The 23532-nt window shown below is 36.8% G+C and overlaps 1 protein-coding gene across 5 annotated transcripts; it reads right to left on the bottom strand.

Annotated features, from left to right (window-relative positions):
- Nucleotides 1–577: 577 nt before the first annotated feature.
- LOC127510835 (interferon-induced GTP-binding protein MxB) lies at nucleotides 578–22241 on the bottom strand. 5 transcript variants are annotated; one of them, XM_051890918.1, is made up of 12 exons: nucleotides 18893–19232; nucleotides 5263–5400; nucleotides 5028–5182; nucleotides 4795–4933; nucleotides 4517–4715; nucleotides 3555–3633; nucleotides 3339–3461; nucleotides 3110–3251; nucleotides 2735–2893; nucleotides 1432–1508; nucleotides 971–1243; nucleotides 578–882 (listed from the first exon to the last, which is right to left on the bottom strand). In XM_051890918.1, the coding sequence occupies exons 1-12, from the start codon at nucleotides 19089–19091 to the stop codon at nucleotides 658–660; spliced, it is 1908 nt and encodes a 635-aa protein (XP_051746878.1). In that variant the 5' UTR covers nucleotides 19092–19232; the 3' UTR covers nucleotides 578–657. The 5 variants fall into 5 exon arrangements, with proteins under 5 accessions (XP_051746878.1, XP_051746902.1, XP_051746870.1 ...); XM_051890942.1 differs by lacking the exon at nucleotides 18893–19232 and adding an exon at nucleotides 11120–11388; XM_051890910.1 differs by lacking the exon at nucleotides 18893–19232 and adding an exon at nucleotides 5974–6296.
- Nucleotides 22242–23532: the final 1291 nt, after the last annotated feature.

Below are 23532 nucleotides of genomic sequence, written 5' to 3'. Positions count from 1 at the left end.
TGGGATTTAGCGGGTTTGAAGTGAAAGTATTTGAACATATAGATATGGTTATCTCATTTTTGACAGATGTGGCTTTTAGAGGCTTTTGCATCATAAGTCTTATAACGTTAAAAAACAACAATAGAGAGGACATTTGAAAAACATTATATTCTATGTTAACGAAACTCATTTTATTCATTTAAAAATGGCTTTTATTTAAAACTATTAAAAGCAGTATAATACATGAGCACAAATACACACACACACAAGCACACACACCCTTGAATGCAATCATGCACACATATTCCTGTCCTCATATATGCACTTTATATGACCTAATAAATATAGACTGTATAAGCCTAAGCATTAAAATAAAATATTACATCTGGAGACTACTTAATATTGCTGTTTAATAAAACTATTCAAGTGTAAATTATATAATAATTTTAACTAAAACATACAAATAAGGAGGAACCTATATATAGGCCCAATAGGCATAATATACCCTTTGGCGCATGGCGTCCATAGAAGTGGAAAATGCTGCCTATGTTTCTTCGTGAAGTGTTCAATTTCTACTTAATGTTTTCTTTGCTGCTAATGCTGCTCATGTTTTTCATTGCCAGCATATGATTTTGTTGCATTAAAACTGTTGCAGTCGACCATATTATGAAGTGAATTCTAAAAGGTAACCAAGAGGCTGCGTGCTTTCATCAGACGTTTCTGGCGACTCAGTAAGCTCTCCCGCTTTTGGCCAATGTCAAAGTCTTCTTTAAGCAGGATGTCTACACCGTCTTTATCTTGCAGCAACTGCAACATGTTCCTTTGCAGCTCCAAAGCTGCTTCCTGGAGCAGCAGATAGCGGATCACCATTGGGATCTGGTCAGCTAGACGCTTGCTTGCAATCTGGTAAGATAGACAAGACAGCATCTCACATATATATTTTAATTTGAGCTTCCTCTGATGGCACAGAAAGCTTTAGTTGCACACTTACCGTGTAGTAGGACTCGAGATGCAACCTCATCTCACGCAAGGTGGCATGAGTGCCTGTGCTAACATCTACACTCACAAAATTCAACTTTTTAGCATTAAATTGGGGCAATTGCTGCTTGTCATTTTCTATCTCTTCCAGTTTATCCTTTGCATGTTGCAGGCTCTGGCTGTATGTGCCGTCTTGACTGTAAACAATGAGCTCCATCTTGAATTGGGTCCTCAGCATGGATTCTGCCTGGGATTCTTTATCCTGCTTGATGGCTTCGATCTTAGTCTAAGAACGTATATAAAAGATCTAATGAAAATTGTAACAAGAACACAATTTCTTTACATATGTATTGTGATTCAAAAGCATAATTGAACAGTAATGTGATGTAATTTTGTGAAATTTATTAGCATCATCAACATTCATATTTAAAAGAAAGGCCATAAAAATGCTTTAAACACTTGGGGAAAAAGTACCTTTGCTATTTTCAGAAGATTAGGGAATCCAATAAAACTGTACTGGGCCAGCTGGATGAACTTCTTCCTAACCACATCTATGTAAACACAAACACACTGTTAATACAGCTTCTTTAGAAATCTTTCACTTTCAAGCTTCATTATCTAAAGAATCAGATTTTGCCACATGTCACAAAAACTGCACTGAGTAATCACCAAATTACAGTGCCTTTAATAGAAGGAAAATTGACCTGGAGCAAACTTGGGTTGCATGCCTTACTCAAGGAGAGAATGTTGAGTTCATGGGTCTCCTTTTAATGTGATCTTTGATATTTATCCACTAGGCAACAAAACTGGTAAACAGGTGTTCTGACAAATAATGCTACCTATCAGATTGTGCTACAAACACTATATTTGCATTGTTTTAAGGGTAGGTTTAGGGTAAGGGTAGGACGTTAATAAAGGCTCATACCACCAGAATATGATGCTGGTAGCACAATCTGATAGGTAGCATTTTTCGCTATCAAATTGTGCTACCTACTGTATTGATGGGAGGTAGCCGGGTCTGTTCAACAATGAATTTTCACAAAGGTTGATTCTGAAAGATGGGTCTATACCAACACTTCGTGCTCAAACTTCATATCCAGAACTGATGCTGCCCTCATGTGCAATCAGATTATCATAAACAAGAGTTTCCAAGGTAAAAATTGCACATGAACACCCTTTCTGACATTTTCAGTGCATGAGATTGTTCTGTTTTGTTGTTGCCGGTATGCCGGAGCATGAGTTCTTGAAACTCTGCTCTCTTCTGGAAAGGGGGCAGGGAGCAACAGCTCATTTGCATTTAAAGGGACACAAACAAAAAGTGGCAATTTTAACATGCTATAATAAATGATCTGTGGGGTAATTTGAGCTGAAACTTCACATACACAGTCTGGGGACACCAGAGATTAGTTTACATTTTGTAAAAAAGGGGCATATTGTGGTCCCCTTTAAATAAAGCATTAAAAAATCCACAGTAAAGGGAGCTTTCCTGTCACATACCACACACGTGCACTTCAATAAGCCAACAGAATGCAGGTCAATGCGTTTACATGCCGGGAGAAATCGGGGTAAAGTGCAAAAATCTGTGTCGATTGGTTTATGCTTAAGTCATTTATGACTTTACTCCGATAAAGGTAAAGGGGTTAACGCGTTTACATGGACACATGCATTGTCGGCTTATTAAGCATAATCGGAGTAAAAACAAGCATGTAAATGCGCTCAATGATCAACCTGAAAATCACTGAAAAAAAATGAATTTGAAATACAAATCAACACTAACCAGAGACAGTCTTCAGTGTCTTTAACGCAGGTTCCTCCAACAGCTTGATCTGTTCCCTGACAAGCCCCTCAAAGGTCTTGTAATTGATGAATCCTGGAAGCTCTCTTCCCCGATACTTGGCTTCATAGTTATCAACTTCTTTTTCAATCTTCTTGTTAACTGCAAAGAATTTGCTCAACTCAGTTACGAGTTCTGCTACTAAAAGTGCTTTTTATTTAGTGAATTGAAGTAACTTTAATTAATTGATTGCAGCTCTGGTAAAAGAGGATGCATCAGATGTGAAAATGATAAAGCATTTTAAGCAAAATCATAACATAGAACATTGGCCAAAAGCAAGAGTACAATCAGAAGGTACCAAGTATATTCTTCACTCACAGGAATGTCCTGAACGCTCCAAGAAGCCATTCCATTTTAAAAATTCTTCCCGAAGTTCTGGAAAAACCAGTAGATCTGAAGAACACTTTACTTCCTCCCCAGTGGTCAGGTTGAACATATCATGAGTGAAAGCTGTAACTTTCTAAATACAGTGATGAGATGTGAAAGATTTCAGTGACTCAGTGATATCAATATTCATACTTAGATTAGATTTTATGGTTGTCCTCACATCGATGAGAAAGCTCAGTCTTTCTACAGGGTCTGATGGGGGTCCGTTGCCATACGCCTCCAGCTCCTTCTGTGTTTCTGCGAGTTTTGTCTCAATTTGCTCTTCTAAACGAGGCAGGGATTTCTACACATCACAAATATGAAAATGAGATATATTTATTATATGTCTAAAAAACCCATAGTTCTCTTTTGTGAAAATCAAATGATGTTATTTCACCTGAATGTGATGAACCAATTCAATTGTTAGTTTCTCAGCCAACTTGGGAATAGTAGCGAAACCTTCTTCATAGAGTTTGCTGCAGGAAAAAAATGGCATTTATACATCATGTTTTTGGCAGTTATATTAACATTACATCACTTAATGAAGTATATGGTTACAAGTTGAAATATACAGACATCCTTTAAAACTGGAAACATTGTGCAGTATGCTTTACAATGAATTTCTGGCAGCCATAGCTGCCAGTTTTTTTTTTTTTTTTTTTAACTAAATTTATCAGGATATTTTTTTTCACAGTGTCTGCGTGTATATGCCCATGAAGGCATGACTAAGCAAGGACAAATAAATAATGGCTGGACACACCCTTCAAAAGTAGACTCAAATGTTAGCCGTGCCGCTCACATAAAGGTTCAGTAAATACTATGTTATTTGATATATGTATTACATTGTACTGTAAAACATTTTCAGGTGGTTAGACTTAGAAACAAAAGTTCACCTGCTGCCTTAAAAACTTGAGTAACTCATTTCGTCAGTGTTTGGGTAGTTTTTGTTACCCAGCTTCTGGGTCAGACATAATAACTTCTCAGCGCCACCGAATTGGTGCATTTCTTTGGCGAAATACAGGTTTGTGTACATTTCATTTAATAGTTCATTTCACTAGTTGGATTACTTTTAAATTTTTAATTTTTACTTCTAACGTTTGTTAAACGAGTTTTAATGTATGCAATATTGTAGCCTACATGTTAAAACAGTATAAAATACGCTACTGTAAAATATGACACTTACTGAAAATAGAGGAAGTTAGTATGTAAACCAGTGGTTGTTGTGGAGAATAGTTCACATGCTCATAAGGGTTTCAATATTTCACATCTCAATATCTCATATTAATAAGTTAAAATCTCACCAATACTTTGATACTAAACCATTCTATCAGCTCATCTCTCAACTGACTATTTACCCACCTGAATTGAGGATGGTCTTGGAAGAAGGCGTTCTCTGTTGCTGTGGCCTCATTAAGAGTGACATGATCTATAATCTCTTTTTGTCCCCTGCACCTTACAATCATGTATCCTTTAGTAAGGTGAATGACCTCATTATGCACAATGTCTACCACTGTCCCTTCAGTGCCTTTATCCACCAGGTCCGGCTTTGTTAAGATGCCTGTAGTGGACAAACAATGGTTATACCGAGTCTGATTCAGTTTGATTTACAGCATTGAAATGCAATGAGTAAAGCACACCTAAAGTCCTTTCGCCCTCAGGGTCCTCCTCCTGAGCCATCTGCAATGCTTCTGTGGTCGCGATGTCAACATTGCATGGCACCACAACCAGGTTAATGGTTTCTTGCTTTGTAACAAACTTCCTGATCAGTCTCTTAATCTAGAAGAAATGCATGTCCTGTGTCAGACCATGACAGCACAATGGTCTTTCCAACAAAATGTCATTTGAAAAATGGAGTAGATATAAAGTTTACCTGATCTCCAATATTCTCAGGTTGACCCTTGACTGCCACTCGAGCGATCCCGGGAAGGTCGATGAGAGTGAGGTCAGGAACATTGGCAGAGGTGATCTGCAGACTGATGAGTTCATCACTAATACCAACACCTGCTCCAGCCATCTCATCCTGGGCTACAAACATTTAGACAACCATTAGATGGTGTTGAACTTGTCTTAGAGAGACCTCTGGATACATCATAAGAGTTTTCTACCTTCACGAATCTTCTTCTCCACTTCTGCTGGGTCATCAATGTCTTCCTCATAGTCCTGGTAACTGATTTTCGCATGCCATTTCCCTTCGCCTTTAGTTCTTATCATCTTGAGCTCAAGAGGGCATCGTGTAACAATTCCTGTACAAAACATGAAAGGGTGGATGACAGATATAGTGTCTTACAGTACCATGTAAATTCCATGGTATATGAATATGGTAATCATTCGGTATCGTGGTACCATCACTGTGCCATGGTAAATCCACAGTATAGAAAGTCCCTAGTTAACCCTCTGGTGCTGTTCGGTCATTTTTGACCAAAAAAAATGTTTTTTTAAAGAATTTTTTACTTCTTCGGAAAGGTACAAAACTTGGTAAAGGTTTTTGGCACTTGCTGTGTGAACAAAATAAATCATGGACATGATTTCATGCATTTCAGTTAATGCATTTTACAGTCAACTTCCTGTTTGATGCTTGCCCCGCCCATCTACATGATGTCACACCAATGAGGGTATCTCATAGTCTCACAGCTAGGGCTCAGCAAAAAAAAAAAAAAAAAAAAAAATTTCCCTCATTTTCACTCATTAAAAAGTTTTGTTTTCACTCATTAGGTGAGAAAATAAATTCTGTATAGTTATACTGTCCCATTTGTCCTTATGTCCAAATCACCCTTAATTTACCCTATATGTTTTAATTTATTATATGTTGTCCTTACCACTACCCCTGGGTAACGCTACTCCTGACAGCGCCTCCAGAACAGAGCTCTTTCCTGAGCTTTGGTCTCCAATGACGGCGATGGCAGGCAACGCCAGGTCCTTTTCGACTCCCAAAGACCGTAAATTGTCGATAGTGTCGATGCAAGGGCGGATTTTTTCCTCATAGTGCTGACTGAACGTGTAACTCATTTTCTCCATCCTTAAACAACGTCAAAATGTCAAAAAGCAAAAATAAATACTTCACGTCGATCCGTCAGGCTGTCTAACGTGCACTCAGTCTCAGTGATGCTGCTGCCGGTAAAATGAATCCTAAGTTCCTAGAGCGTTTATGTGCCTTAGTAAGTTTCATTTCCTGGGTTGGGTGTCATAGTTTCGTTTCACCCCTTGAAGAAAGGTTTAGACGCATTTGTTTGCGTACCAGCATATAATGTTTCTATACATATAACAGAAACCTGGATAACTCGATTTAGTATAAACAATGGAAGCAACACAGCGCTACTAACGCGAGTAATTAAGAAGTTATTTACTTCACTGATTTACGTTCTCACGCTCCTAATCTTCCCATATAATCACTCACTTTTTAAAATTATACCCATGTATTATTTGCAAAATAGTTGATATTGAAATAATAATAATAGGCCTGATAAATTAATAAAGTTCATTCAAGAAATATTTTATTTTATTGTGATTGTTAAATGAATGTTAATGTTTTCGTCATTATTATAGACCGCATGCTTAAACATGCTTAAAAGTGGGGTAAGCGATATTTTAAAAACGTTGTTTGGAAGTTAGTCAGACTGACACTTCAACAAATGTGTAGCCAATCAGCATTGAGCTGCGCACGGCGAAAATGACGTCATCGCGATGTGCGCGGTCATGCGTTTTGAGTGCGTGAGACCCCATTTCGCCTGGCGGTGTGCAACTTTGTGCATATCGTTCTAATGTCACAAGTAATAATCTCAAGGTTTACTGGATTTTACACGATAGTTTGGTTCTTTTTAGTGTGAGTTTGTTGAAGTGTATAATAAAAACAAACATCGTAACGTCACGTGTGTGCCTTACTTCTTCTCATCGCTGCTTCCTGATGGTTTAGATAACAATTACTCCGTCGGTTCAAAGAATAGTACAACGGCGAGCACGTCAAGTATAAACGGCTCCTCCGTTTGGGGAGGAAGCACGTACAGTCAGCAGAGGCTCGCGCTGCGGAGCCAAGGGAAAGTATAAACAAGGCTTTAGGGGGCGTATGACGATCGGGGGCACCGCGATGCTACTGCTAAGGGCACTTTCACGATCACTTTCAATTTCAGGGGCTTTCAAATATCAACAATGTCCAACAGTGTTTTTGAAATATCGCTTACCCCACCTTTAAACAAATAAGTTTTTTGATGTAGTGCTTTAAAAAAAACTGCAATAATGGTGGGTGTCTTTAAATGTAAAAACAGTACTTAAATTGAAAATCAACATTTGATTGGTTGAATGTAAATCATGTGGGCGTGGTTACTACTCAAGTGCTGGAATGTCTGAGAAAGCATGTTCAAGTGCCTGTTCATAGTTTAACTATAGAGATAACCATAATGATAAAGATATAGTTCTAAAAATCTTTATAAATATTAAAGAATAGCAGTGTCCACACCACAGCTATAACGATAACGATATAGAGAAACGATATCATTGGGATCACTTTCAGAACGATTTCTTCCTGCTGTTGAACGATAAAACACTGACAGCCAATCAGAATCCATTCTAATTTAAGGGCTCGCGCATTTAAAATGGCAGATGACATTGCGGAGAAATTAATTGCTGAGGTCCAGAAAAAGCCACCACTGTTTGACAAGAAAATGGATATATGGAAAACAATCGGTCATACCCTCGAATAAATGGTGAGAAGTATTAACGATGAGGTCATTGTGCCAGGCTAACAAACAGTGTAACATAAAATTACCTCAGTATCCAGCACTAGTTTCTACAACATCGTCTTGCTTCCTTTTAAGTTGCATTGAAAAAGACTAGGTGTTGTTTTTATTCCACTATATTGACTTCGTCTGCTAAATTCACTGTTAGATTAGATCGATTACACTAGCTATTCACTCGAAACATAGCATGCTGAGGACATCTGCTGGTTAAAGCTGTGTAAATGCAACAAGAACAGCAAAAAACATGTTGTACACACTTTGAAACCGCAGCGCGTGAGCTTAGAATAAACAGACCGTTATCGTTCGTTGGTGTGAACACAAATATAGTTATCTTTAGTTATCATTCTTGGTGTGAACGGGCCTTAACTTAAATTATAATACAAACAGTATTTCAATCTGCAATATAAATTTGTATTACATCTGTTCATGTGATAATTAAATTTTATGCAATGATGTGTAAGTTTCATTCTATTTTAAAAATATATCAAGTTTTGTTACTGTCGCAATTTGTTAGATAAAATGGGACAGTAGCATTCAGCTAAAGTAGGACATCCTATTAAATTGAAGATAATACATTGCTTAAATGGGAGAAAATTGTTTGTTTTACGGAAAATGTCACAAAGCTATAAGCAGAAAGGAGAAAAATGGAAAAATGGAAATGTCAGCCACACAGAAGAGAGAGGTACTGTATAATCAGTGGAGTGAAGAAAGAATGAAAAGGCTCCAAAATCCACCCTTGAAAAAAGAGTGAAAGGTGTTGTGAGTGGATGTAGTCGTGCCTCTGGGAGAAAACCATTTTTGTCAGAGTCATCTGAGAAGGAACTGGCCAACATGTTAAAGCTTCTTTCGCAGAGATGTGCAAAAAATAGCTTTCAAATATGCAAAAGCATATAGTGCTGCTGCGCTTCGAATCCCGGCTTGCGGACCTTTCCTGATCCTGTCCCCCTTTCTCTCCCACTTTGCTTACTGTCCTATCATAATAAAGGCAAAAAAAAAAAAAAAAAATGCAAAAGCTAACCAAAAACAAAGCAGGCTATTACTGGTTCCAAAACCTTTTAAACAAGGAACCCAGAGCTGAGCATGAATCATCATCATCATCATTAACACAGTCCGCTATAGTGTGTCTGTTTTTATAAAGTTATTGTTTTACATTTTGAAAAATTTCTATAGAAAATATATATATGGAAATGTGCGTCCCAATTTACAAAAATGGCTGTAGAATAAAAATGGATTCTTATCATTTTTGAATCTCTGTATATTTTTAAAAACCACCCATATTCTTTCAAAAACCATAGCTGGAGATACAAGAGAGCATTTGTTTAAAACATTAATAGTGTAGGGAGAATAGATTTATTTGTATTTAATACACAGTGTTTGCTGACTTACTCGTAGCAAAATATATTGCTTCTTATAGACACCAGACAGATAATGATGAAATGATGAAAAAATGCATTAAAAGAAGCACACAGGGAAAACAGCCTACAGACACTGAACATTATACAAACCTAGAATAATAAAATAACACGTTAAATACAAACAGCAATTATAGTGTTACCAAATAGGCCTAAACTGCAGAATTAACAGGAGAAAAGAATGAAAAAAATCTCAGTGCATTCCGCAGAGTACACAAAAGAAACATGTCTCTAACAGACCACCATCTTCTCTTTAATTTTAAAAATATATATTCTATCTAGCCAAGTTACATATGTAAGTTTCCCCTTATAGAAACATGCAGTCGCATCGCCGAAGCTCAAGGGCGCCATCTTGTGCACATAGCACTGATCGGTGTCAACAGATCGGTGGCACCTAGCCAATATAGAGCTGCTTTACTCAAGTTGCCATCAAAGGAGCTACCCAAAGATGAACATAACCGATGTCATCTGCATATGCAGAAAAAAATATAAAGCAGTGATGGGCGCTTTCAAAATACGTTTCCTGAAGCTTCAAAACCTTTGCTAAACATGTATGGCATGCCAATCCTGGTGAAATAATAAATAAATAAATTCATAAATAAATATACAAAGAAATGTAAAAATAAATAAATGGGTATTTATACTTTTATTTCCTTATGTATAATTGTATTTTTTCCACATTTATTTAAAGTTTTTCATGTATTTATTTATACAGTCATGTATTTCCACTATAAACTCAACAATTTAGAAATGGAGTCACTGGGTCACAGTATCTATGGGACTGAACTATATAGGGCCTTAAAAATGAAGATTCCAAAAGAAAGGTTTATTAAGAATGAGAATCTAGACGGATATTAAGATATCTTGAATACTTTTAGAGTTACAGGCATGCAAAAAGAAAAAAGTATTAGCTGTATGCAAAGTGACTTTTTTTGTGAATTTTTTTTTTTTTTTTTTTTTTTTTTTGACCACTGAAAATGTGTACAATTTACCACTGTACTCATGGAGCAACATTACCATGTCCATATCTCTGGGATTGAACCATCGAGGGCCTTTAAAATGAAGATTCCCAAAGAAAAGTTTCTTAGGAACCAGAATCTAAAAGGATATTGAAATATCTTAAATACTTCTTGAGTTCCAGGCATGCAAAGTTGAGGCAAAAAACACAAGAAGTGCTTTTTGCCATTTTTGAACCGCTACTGTTGGCATATAATGAAACCAAGATTTTACTAATAGACCTACCAATCTCTTTGTAAAAATAAAATAATAATGCTGCCATCTTTCTAAAGTCATTTTTACACCCCTGTAAATTGGCTCCAAATCTCAGGTGAACATTGTCATTTTGACCCCCTCTACAAAATAGTGGATTACTCAGTAAATATCTGTGACTTAATATTAACCAAAACAAAAAATTGAGCCAGGGACCTATGGTTGAGTTGACACAGAATGACCCATTTGCTTATAGTTTAGTTGTTCTCCAGAGAAGGAATGTAGTGGTCCAGTCATTTAGGATTTCAAGAAAGAAGACTGTAGTTTGTAATGTCACTAATAAATGAGACATGGTTTCATTTTGTGGATCTGAAGAGCTTTTTTCCCTGTTGTAATCAGAATTATCTTTAGTTCACCCAAAAATGAAAATTCTGGCACTTCAGAGCGGCTCCAAAGCCACGCCTCCTCCAAAACAAATGAAGGCACACACCATAGACTGTAAAAACACAGCTGCTCTAGGCCAAGCATCACAAGAGATGGCATTAAACTATCTCATGTCTCAAAGCACGTAGCATTACAATAATAATGAACGTAAACAACCTAGCTTTTACCTGACTGCTGCAGATTCATTTCGGTGTTGATACTGTCGACATGGAAATGCATAATTCCGAGTCTGAGGACGTGAACAGCTCCGGTTATAACGTCACGGGTTGCCAACTCTTAAAGTCCCCCTGAAATCAAAATGTAAGATTTTTAGCTTTTAGTTTGAATATGTTAGCCTTAAGGTTATGAATAAGCTGGCGTGTTCCAAAACAGTGACAAAATTCTCAATTACGAGATATAAGCACTGAAGATTTACAGTCTCTCGTTTCTACTAAAATGGATCACTGATTTTCATGACAACACCGTGGACTTCAGCTTCTCATCAAATCCAATCAAATGCTCTCTAGAATCTGAAGTCCCACCTCCTCCTACACTATAAACAGACACTGAAGCTGCGGTCATTTGTTCACACATTCACCAGTTTCTATATGGTGAATGGCACATAGTGCGCTATAGAGGATAGGGAACGATTCAGACAGTGTAAATATGCTTTCCACTGACGCGAATGAAGTCCCTTTTCACGTTAGTGTCACGTGAACCGCTGCAGCGCGAGCACAGTCTTCTGTGGTCCAGAGACACAGACCACAAAACGTTTGGACATATTTGAATTCTACAAACAATGCTATATTTTAAAGCAATATGGAGGATAAACGCTTAGAGATTATGAGGAAAATTGGGTTTTACGAGCTTGACAGCTCTGGTCGAGCTGTGATCTAGGTGAAACGCTATTGGCTATTTTGAAAAAGGGGAGGAGCTTCTAGATATATCCCACCCGGTCTTCCTGTTTCATTGGAAATTATGTCACCACAGCAAATAAAGCATTTCAAGGCACTTCAGTGGGCCTTTAAATACAGACTACCATCCTCCGGAGGTTGCATTTGAAGGCTGCATACGTCATCGAGGCGGTCTCATTTAAGAAAAGTAACCGTTAGATTTCAAAGTAATAAAGAAATGACAGTATTTTACACCTCACGAGGAATAACAGTCAATTTTATTGCGGTTACTTTTCTTAAATAAGACATCCTTGGTGACGCATGGAGCAGGCAGGTAGGACATTGTATTATTTCATTCGGACCGAATATATAATAATTGGATGAATATTTTATGGTCCTATGCCTTCCACAGATGATATATAATGTTATTTATAAAAAATACATTGCTGAATGCTATCAGGATATGAGGAGACTTTCAACCAGTATAACAAAAATTTGTCTGTAGCCTATTGTACCTTTAAGACTCAAAATTAGTACATGAACCTTTTTCAGCACATAAATCAATCGTTTATTTATTGAGCTCATTTAAACACAACTGAGGTAGACCAAAGGGCTTTACAATGGATAAAAGAATCACAATCAATTAAAAGAAAACAAAATAGAGAAATAAAAGCAAAATAAAAAACAACACTATACAAGAGAGACCCAAAATAATGTAAATAAGGAATGTTAAATGCCAGGGAGAAAAAAAAATGTCTAAAAGCAGTGATAGATGGGGCATGCCTAATGTAAAGATGAAGGCTATTCTAAAGTTTCGTTCCAGTGGTAGGGAAAGCGCGATAACCACAGTTTTTAAGTTTAACTCTAGGCCAATATAACATTACGCTCCTCCGGAGCAAATAACATTACGATGTCCAGAAATCAACAATTAATTTATCGACATCTAATGTGATAATTTAATCCTATAATACAATATATTGCAAGTCCTGAGATTCTTCACTTTAGTGAATAAATACATAGATCCGATATAATTGTTCGTGAGCTCTAATGGTTTGGCGGTAGAACTTTTGTTAAGCGTGTCAGAGGTTCTAATCTGCCCTCGTATATATGTTTATATATAGACCCTGTCCCATCCGTCCCACCCATAAATTACGCCTATGGGTATACGGGAGCAATAAATCAGTTAAGTATTGACGTGCCAGGTTATTGAGGGCTTTGTAGACAAAAAAATAAGAAGAGTCAAAATCAATCTGATACTTGAAAGGGAGCCATTGGGGCTTTACTAAGAAGGCAAAGTTGATAAAAACATTTATCCTGTTTGTCAAACCTTAAGCTACAGTCAAATAGGATGCCCAAAATTCCTGGCACACTGCATATTATATGAGGCGAGAGTGCATGATTCAATGATAAAATGTAATGTAAATGTAATATGTCAAGCTATAACCTCTTGAGCATATGATTTTGTTGCATTAAAACTGTCGCAATCGACTATATGAAGTGAATTCTAATAGGTAACCAAGAGGCTGCGTGCTTTCATCAGACGTTTCTGACGACTCAGTAAGCTCTCCCGCTTTTGGCCAATGTCAAAGTCTTCTTTAAGCAGGTAGTCAACACCATCTTTATCATGCAGCAACTGCAACATGTTCCTTTGCAGCTCCAAAGCTGCTTCCTGGAGCAGCAGATAGCGGATCACCATTGGGATCTGGTCAGATAGACGCTTGCTTGCAATCTGGTAAGGTAGATAAGACAGCATATTAGATATACATTACAATTTGAGCTATCTCTAAAAGCACAGAAAGCTTTAGTTGCACACTTACGGAGTAGTAGGACTCAAGGTGCAACCTCATCTCACGCAAGGTGGCATTACTGTCTGTGCTAATGCCTACGCTCATGCAATTAACACTTTTTTTAGTGTCTTCATCGTTTTCATCCTCTTCCAGCTTATTCTTTGCATGTTGCAGGCTCTGGCTGTATGTGCCGTCTTGACTGTAAACAATGAGCTCCATCTTGAATTGGGTCCTCAGCATGGATTCTGCCAAGGATTCTTTATCCAGCTTGATGGCTTCAATCTTAGTCTTAGAAAGTATAAAAAAATTACTGATAACTCTCTATAAGTGTTAAAACAACAGAAAATTCCTTTAAACCTGTATTAATAAAATTTAAAGGCATCACTGAATTTGTCACTGAAAAGTACTGTGGAATTTAATATCAACACTCAATCAATTTGGCAAAATGTCAACTTGACAGCTCAAGAAAGCCAACTGAAAATAGTTCGATATGAACATTTTGAATTTGTGTACTGCCAGAAACATTGGCATTCAAACAAAAGAAAAGTACCTTTGCTATTTTCAGAAGATTAGGGAATCCAGCGAAGCTGTACTGGGCCAGTTGGATGAACTTCCTTCTAACCACATCTATGTAAACACAAACACACTGTTAATACAGCTTCTTTACCAAACGATCAGCTTGCAAGCTTGAATGTCCAGTGAATCCAGCTTGATTATCCAGGTGTCAGGAGAAACTGCACTATACTAAGCCACCTTTATCAAAAAAGGGAGATGTAAATTAAAAGTTTTTAATGTTGTTTATATGTCTATGTGGTGTTTTTAAGACAAACCATGTGCAAATTCAACAGTTGACACCATTGCTGAGTATTTTCTCCTTAAAACTGCTTTGAACTCAAAAACACGGTTTGAAATTGCCCTTGTTCTCTATGTCACAAACATGTAACCAATCCCGTCAACGTGTGGGCGGGGCTTTAGAATATCATTAATTATGCTGCAAAGCAGGGGAGTCTCAAGAGAAGCCAGGTTATCCCGGTATATTTTTCTGTTGATATGAAAAATCAGGTACATTTAGCGGGTGAATTATGCATATGATGTATATTACGATGTTATGATGAACGATATGCCTTTTTTGTTGGATTTTGTTGGATTGTTCTGATTTTCAGAAGCAGCTGTCTCACTCTGAGATGGTGAACAGGAACATGGTTTGTGTAATATTAGCAACACATTATTAGCTGTTTGATAATGTAGTCAAGCAAAAGGCGAATCATATTAATTACCGTTATGTGTCCGATGTTGTAGAGAGCGATAAATAAAACACGTTACCATCCAGATCTATCTACATCAAGCCTATATAATTCACTCTTCAACTTCTTCTCAATCAGTTTCTCGTTTAAACATATATGGCTGAATTAAACCAGTATTTCCACTTGCAATTTTGTAGCATTTACTACAGTTGAGGGAGTGGATCAGGTAATCCGAGCTGGTGTGATTGAGCGGAGGCGGATTCATAGATCCGCGTATACTAAATGAGGCAAGGGTGTAGAGTTACATTCAAGCTATTTTAAGGCATGAAGACTTTTTTACAGGAAAAAAAACGTTTATATATGTAATTTTGGTGATCAAATATGAGTTTTAAGAGATAAAATTACTGACTACAGGGAGACTTTCAAGGATAATCTACCTGGAGCAACTTAAAGTTACATGCCTTACTCAAGGACAGAATGTTGAGTTAATAAGTTGCCTTTCAATGTGATCTTTGATATTTATCAACTAGACAGCAAAACTCATTGTCAATTTGTCAACAAATGAAACAATCAACAAATTTACTGGATTAACTGGAAAGTTCAGAGATGGTTAAAATGGATTTAGATTTCCTGGTTCGTGGTTTTCCTGACAATCCTAAGATTCCACCAGGTTTACAATGACAAAGGGCCTGTGCACAAAGCGAGATTAAGATTAAACACAAAGCGGGATTTGAAATATACGGCACAAACCGGCGATGGTCTTCAGCGTCTTTAAGGCAGGTTCTTCCAACATCTTGATCTGATCCCTAACAAGCCCTTCAAAGGTCTTGTAATTGATGAATCCTGGAAGCTCCCTTCCCCGATACTTGGCTTCATAGTTATCAACTTCTTTCTCAATCTTCCTGTTGACTGCAAAGGATTTAAGAATAATGTCAGAAGGCATTCTTATGTTTACAAAGATTTTTTTCAGAGAGTCTGTCAAGAGACCAGTGATAAAACCCAATCAGCTTTTCATACATTAAAGAAATGAAAGTTGTCAAATAATCCAGACATGACTGTTTTTGTCATTAAAGCATCAAAAATGTTACATAGCTTGGTAATTTACTGATTGAAACTGTGATAAAGGGGGATACAGCAGACGTGAATATGGTTGAAGTAGCCTTTTTTTAAACAACAACAAGAAAAAAGCAACAGTACATATCAGAGGTACCAAGTATATGCCTTAACTTACATAAATATCCTGAATGATCCAAGAAGCCATTCCATTTTGCAAATTCCTTACGAAGTTCTGGAAAAATCAGTAGATCTGATCCACATTTAATCTCTTCCCCAGTGGTCAGATTGAGGGTATCTTGTATGAAAGATGTAACTTTCTAAATTCAGTGATAAAATGTGAAAGAATTTAGTCACTCACTGATATTAATATGACTAAATATTCACAGTTTGTGTAGATTTTATGGTTGTCCTCACATCAATGAAAAAGCTCAGTCTTTCTGCAGGGTCTGATGGGGGTCCGTTGCCATACGCCTCCAGCTCCTTCTGTGTTTCTGCGAGCTTCGCCTCGATTTGCTCTTCTAACCGAGGCAAAGATTTCTACATACAGCAAATATATAAATGAGCTATGTTTATTATGATTCTAAAAATTCTGTAGACTCTTTTGTTAATAAAGATTATTTCACCTGAATGTGATGAACCAACTCAATTGTTAGTTTCTCAGCCAACTTAGGAATAGTAGCAAAACCTTCTTCATAGAGTTTGCTAGGAGAAAAAAAAACAAAAAAACAAATGCATCAAGTGACCTTTAACTGGACAGTGATTTACTAAAATCCAAAACAACACGTACTACATGTGAGTACTTGAAAAGATCAGCTCAAATCTCAATAAATAACTAAATGTTGTGACCATTTACCCACCTGAATTGAGGATGGTCTTGGAAGAAGGCGTTCTCTGTTGCTGTGGCCTCATTGAGAGTGACATGATCTATAATCTCTTTTTGTCCCCTGCACCTTACAATCATGTATCCTTTAGTAAGGTGAATGACCTCATTATGCACAATGTCTACCACTGTCCCTTCAGTGCCTTTATCCACCAGGTCTGGCTTTGTTAAGATGCCTGTAGTGGACAAACAATGGTTATACCGAGTCTGATTCAGTTTGATTTACAGCATTGAAATGCAATGAGTAAAGCACACCTAAAGTCCTTTCGCCCTCAGGGTCCTCCTCCTGAGCCATCTGCAATGCTTCTGTGGTCGCGATGTCAACATTGCATGGCACCACAACCAGGTTAATGGTTTCTTGCTTTGTAACAAACTTCCTGATCAGTCTCTTAATCTAGAAGAAATGCATGTCCTGTGTCAGACCATGACAGCACAATGGTCTTTCCAACAAAATGTCATTTGAAAAATATAGTAAATATAAAGTTTACCTGATCTCCAATATTCTCAGGTTGACCCTTGACTGCCACTCGAGCGATCCCGGGAAGGTCGATGAGAGTGAGGTCAGGAACATTGGCAGAGGTGATCTGCAGACTGATGAGTTCATCACTAATACCAACACCTGCTCCAGCCATCTCATCCTGGGCTACAAACATTTAGACAACCATTAGATGGTGTTGAACTTGTCTTAGAGAGACCTCTGGATACATCATAAGAGTTTTCTACCTTCACGAATCTTCTTCTCCACTTCTGCTGGGTCATCAATGTCTTCCTCATAGTCCTGGTAACTGATTTTCGCATGCCATTTCCCTTCGCCTTTAGTTCTTATCATCTTGAGCTCAAGAGGGCATCGTGTAACAATTCCTGTACAAAAGGTTGAAGGACATACCATGGATGTTCTTTGAAGAGCCTTACAGTACCATGTAAACTACATGGTATAGCCTATAAATATGGAAATAGCCTAATTCATTATATCAGTACCACCACTGTGCCATATTATTATTATTATTATAGCCTATATTTACAGTTTTATTTTTATATATATAGCCTACAACAGAAAAATGTGCTTTTCATTACTCTCAAAGTGTACGACTGCAGAAAAAAAAAATGTTTGTATTGAACATTGATGGAGAAACAAATTTTGTGTGAAAATAATCAATAAAAGTGGTTAATTTTGTTTAAAAATCTTATAAACGTATGAGGTGGCGAGGGGGGCCTTTTACCCCACACACGGGGTAAAAGGCTCCCCAGCATGGGGTAAAAGGCACACAGTATTGATACAAATACTTTAGCTATACATTTTTAATAATGTCTACGTTAATACTTGTTCAAAAGAATCACTTTAGCAAAGTTTGTACTATTTTCTATTTATTTTTTATATTCATTTTTGTTCAATAAATATACTGTTATTAAAATATTTTAATATAAAAATGTATTTTAAAACTACAAAAACAAAATTATTTTAAAAAGTAAAGATTCTGAAAGCACTGAAGGAGATCCCATGATATTTAATATAGATTTACAGTAGTAACAATAAGTGATAATTTATTATGATATGATTAATATCATATTTTTTAAATATGATATTGCTTCATTATAAATATGGGTAGCCTATTATCTCTAAGGTGGATACACAATTTGATATATGATATTTACCATCTGTATCTAACCATGTCATGTCAAAAAATGGAAGACTCAGCCAGCTATTTATTATCATGTTAATTAATGTGCCTTTTGCCCCAACAGCAGGGGCGCTTTTTACCCCAAATACGATACTTCTACATTTTCTTCCGTTATTGAAAAACTGTTGCTTGAATTACCTTGAACAAAACTGAAAATCATTAAGAAGACCTTTGTCTGAAAATACAAACATTTAGCCTAACTGATTCTCATTTGCTACTTAAATCAACAACATTTTAAAAAAACATCAAATATTAGATCAAACTACGCTGCTGCCCGCGATCGCGTCAAGGACCAGACAAATTTGCACGTGCATTTTGAAAAGCGGATGTTTAGGGAAGTGCTGCGGTACGTTTTTGTGCCACCTAGTGGTTTAGAGGAAAATAAAATCAAAGGCGCCTTTTGCCCCAATAATTGTCCTTACCACTACCCCTGGGTAACGCTACTCCTGACAGCGCCTCCAGAACAGAGCTCTTTCCTGAGCTTTGGTCTCCAATGACGGCGATGGCAGGCAACGCCAGGTCCTTTTCGACTCCCAAAGACCGTAAATTGTCGATAGTGTCGATGCAAGGGCGGATTTTTTCCTCATAGTGCTGACTGAACGTGTAGCTCATTTTCTCCATCCTTAAACAACGTCGGAAAGGTCAAAATAACAAACAGAAATACTTCACGTCGATTTGTCAAGCGCTGTCTGTTCGTGCACTCCTCGATAGGACTGTCTCAGAGTGATGCGGTTTCTAAACCGGTAAAATGAGCCCTAAAGCGTTTATGTACTGTGCTGAGTTTCATTTCCTAGATATCACAATAGTTTCGTTTCGCCCCTTGGAGTAGTTTCATTGCTCAATACATGAAAAAATATTCATATTTTAAGGTTTACATCCCAGTCAGCATGTGTGCGGGAACTAGGCTACCTGACCCGATATAGTATAGTCCGACCCACTTCTAGCTAAAATAACTGTTAAATTGGTTACATGTTTTAATAACTTGCGAGATGTAGCCTATGATGTCCCATCATGTAGGCTAAGCAAAGTCAGCAGTGATTACAAGGTGTTTGAAATTCATGTTATCTAATTGATGACTAGTCTTATTCTTGGGCTATGGTTCAAACTTTAGAGACGTCTATTAAATTTTCACTGACAGCCCAAATTTTGCCATGTTTTAGCCTAGACGTCTTTTAAACGCAAAATTGCTTGCTGGGACTCACTTGCAAGTTTAGCATGTTTGTTTACAGGCAAAAGTGCAAAACGTTGAACTCGACCCAGCATTAACAATAAGAAACAGTGCTACAAACAAACGCATGTGACGCCAGGTGCACATAATACGTTTGCAGTGCGTATTTAGTACTTATATGTATCAGCGTTACATGAAGTAAAGCTTATTCTAACTGTTATTGATGCACAATAGTTTATATGTAGGCTTTATTGTGTTATGTCGTGTCATGTGTTAGCTATGTTTGATATGAACACAGCCAGAGGTGTCGTTAAGATTCGCTAAATTGTTTAGATTGAATGTGTCAGTAGCAAAGGCTGGTATCTGGGATCCAAAGACCTTGAGTAAAGTGTGTTTATATAAAAGTGTTTTTGCTAATTATATGTTATATATGTGGTGACTTCTCGTTTGTGAATAAAATTTCAACAGAATCAGTTGCTCTTTTTTTTATTCAAAATTAAACTACTCTCATTATGTACTTTCATCTTTGATATTACAGATATGCAAAGTAGCCTACTATGGGGACTATTATTTTAGCTGCTAAATAAATGTCATTAAAATGTAAACATTTTAATTGTTATGGAAAGCTTGTAGAATAGAACTAAAACATTTCATTGTGAATATACTGCAGGTTTGCTCATTTCACAACTTCCAAGTTCCATATAGTTCCACCACTGTGTTAAATTGAATCCTGATTCACAGTTTTTTCACATTTTAAATGTTTTGTCAACTAAATGCATCATTTTGTGGGGGAAAAGACTGAGAATGTTTCCTAATAATATGAAAAAAATAACACTTCACCTTAGGATTGAATAAAGTCTCTTTGAAATTATTTACCAACTGAGCAAACAATTATCCCCATAATAATAATAATCCTCATACTTTTGTCTTCTCCAAACATTTGTAAATAAAACACCCCTTAGTAACTTTTAGTTTTGTAGTTAATCAATTTAACCACTTGTAATTACATTTTAACATTTTAATGGTTGTGGAAAGCTTGAAGAATTGAACTAAAACCTTGTGAAAGTGCTGCAGGGAAGCTAATATCACCATTTCATCATGTTTCTAATCATATAGAACATTGTGTGTTTTGCAGAAAAGACAACGAAGGTTTACATGCATTAATTCATGCATGTCAAAAACATAAACATAACATAAACCTAAAATTTTAATTGTTATGGTCTGTCTGGTATATATTGTTATGCAGGCTATCAACTGAGAAAGTAACAGGGAATGACAAAATAATCACAACTGAAACTTTATTATGCCTCCACATTTATTACACAAGTTATCTTATCAAACGAACTAAAAGACAATCAAAGCAAACTAGCCTATATTAAAACAAACAAACAAATCTCACGACACAATGTAGCCTACAAACTATTAAGCATTCATAAACAGTTATTAATAAAAAAAGAAACTTATCTTCATTTGACGCTGAAACACAATTATGTCACCGAAAACAGTTCTGTGATCCGAGGATAGCGCACAAAAATTTCCAGTGGCTCTTTAACACAAAACAGGAAACTCGTGAATATTCATGTAAGCTCCGCCCAGTGTCACCAAAAATCTCAGACACAGAATATTTCAGAACACCGGTTTAGACTGGTTTGCATGTACCAGCAAATAATGTTTCTATATATAACAGTAACCTGAATAACTCGACCCAACCGGACGATTTAGTACGAGTAGTACTTTTGAGCCTATAGCTCAAAGATGCTAATCAGCACATGGTTAGCTAGCACAGTTCTGAACAGTTGTACACACATAAAAACAAAATTTTGTAGAATAACACCCCAAAAAAGTTTGCTTAATTGCAGAAAAAAAGGTGTTTAGTAGTGAGGTTCCTTAAAGTTACACACAGATTTTCGGACTTTTTTAACTCAAAATGATGGTACCTGTCTACTATGAAAGAGAGGCTATGAGAGGAAGCGACACAGGAATATTTCCTAATCATAAATGTAGAAGTGTGGTTAAAATCAGTCTCAGCCAATGGAGTAAAACATACACTGTTTTGGTAGTGACATGAAACATTTTTACATGAAGTTTCATGATTTAAAAATAAAATATAAAAAAAAAGTTTTTAAACTTCACTTTTAAAAAAAATCAAAAATATATATTTTTTAAAACCACAATAGAGAAAATTGCAAAAAATTATTTCAGTATCTTTTTCACAAGTTGAAATTTAGGGGTTAGGGTTCGGGACAGCCACCTCCCAATTGAAAGTGTAGGCTACCCAATAAATGATGATATTATATATATTAAGCAGGATCTTAGTAAATATCTTAAATTTGAATACTTAAATACTTTTTAAATGTGAGTGTATATTATAAATATATGTTGTCCTTACCACTACCCCTGGGTAACGCTACTCCTGACAGCGCCTCCAGAATAGAACTCTTTCCTGAGCTTTGGTCTCCGATGACGGCGATGGCAGGCAACGCCAGGTCCTTTTCGATTCCCAAAGACCGTAAATTGTCGATAGTGTCGATGCAAGGGCGGATTTTTTCCTCATAGTGCTGACTGAACGTGTAACTCATTTTCTCCATCCTTAAACAACATCGGAAAGGTCAAAACAACAGAGAAATACTTCACATCGAATTGTCAAGCGTCTGTTCATCAGTGTTGTGCAAGTTACTTCCAAACTGTAATACATTATAGATTACTTGTTACTGTTATTTAAAAGTAATTCTTTACCTTACAATATTACTGTCTCAGAATTGTAATGCGTTACATTACTCCTGTATTACTTTTGAGTTACTTTCACCAAAATAACTACAGAAGTATAACTTAACATTCTAAAATGACAAAATGTACTGCAGAGCATTTTACATCCAGTAGACGGCGATATGATGTAGCATAATGACTGTGGGCTATCCAGGCTAGTAACAATATAGCTTATAATTGGCAAAGTGAAGGCTCAAGACAATGCAAGAAAGGATGACAGACAGAATCACAAACTATCCAAGTCTGTTAAAAGTATAGTAGAGGTATAAAGTGATTATCCGACAAACTCGAAGTAATGCGCATACGTCCATCTCGCGAATGTACAGTCTTCTTCTGCATCTACAACCGTTAGCCGCTTAAATAAATAAATCGCTAAACAAATATATCAGAAGCTGTCATTTAGTCTTTATTTACAAACTTGGACAGCACACGCGGCTATTGACTGACCACGAACAGGTAATAGAACTTACTTGCAGCATTTTTCATTCGTTAAAGTCCACTTTCTAATAAAAATTTCCTGATAATTTACTCATGTCATCCAAGATGTCCATGTCCCTATAGTGGACTTCAATTGGCCCCAAACGGTTTACAGTTTCAGTGCAGCTTCAAGGGGCTTTATCTAGCGAAACGATCGGTGCTGTATGTCCTACACCTTCCCTATTCAACTTACAGAACGAACGCGGTGCCAGTTCTGTTTTTTTTTTTTGTTTTTTGTTTTTTTTTCGTAAGTTGAATAGGGAAGGTGTAGGACATTCAGCGTAAGCTTTTTGAAGAATACGGGATCGCGGTCTGGTGGCACTTGTGATGCGATCATGTCTATAAAGCATATACATTTTCATTTTTAAAAGAAAATGACCGATCGTTTCGCTAGATAAGACCCTTATTCCTCGTCTGGTATCGTTTAAAGCCCTTTGAAGCTGCACGGAAACGGCAATTTTGACCTTCAACCGTTTGGGGCCAATTGAAATCCACTATAAGGAGAATAATCCTGGAATGTTTTCATCAAAAACCTTCATTTCTTTTCGACTGAAGAAAGAAGGACATGGATATCTTGGATGACATGGGGGTGAGTAAATTATCAGGACATTTTATTAGAACGTGGACTAATCCTTTAATGTCTCGCGGTCC

Source organism: Ctenopharyngodon idella, chromosome 1 (genome assembly GCF_019924925.1).
Source record: "Ctenopharyngodon idella isolate HZGC_01 chromosome 1, HZGC01, whole genome shotgun sequence".
Taxonomy (NCBI): Eukaryota; Metazoa; Chordata; class Actinopteri; order Cypriniformes; family Xenocyprididae; genus Ctenopharyngodon; species Ctenopharyngodon idella.
The sequence above is the reverse complement of the archived record's forward strand: the minus strand, read 5'-3'. Positions and strand labels throughout refer to the sequence as shown.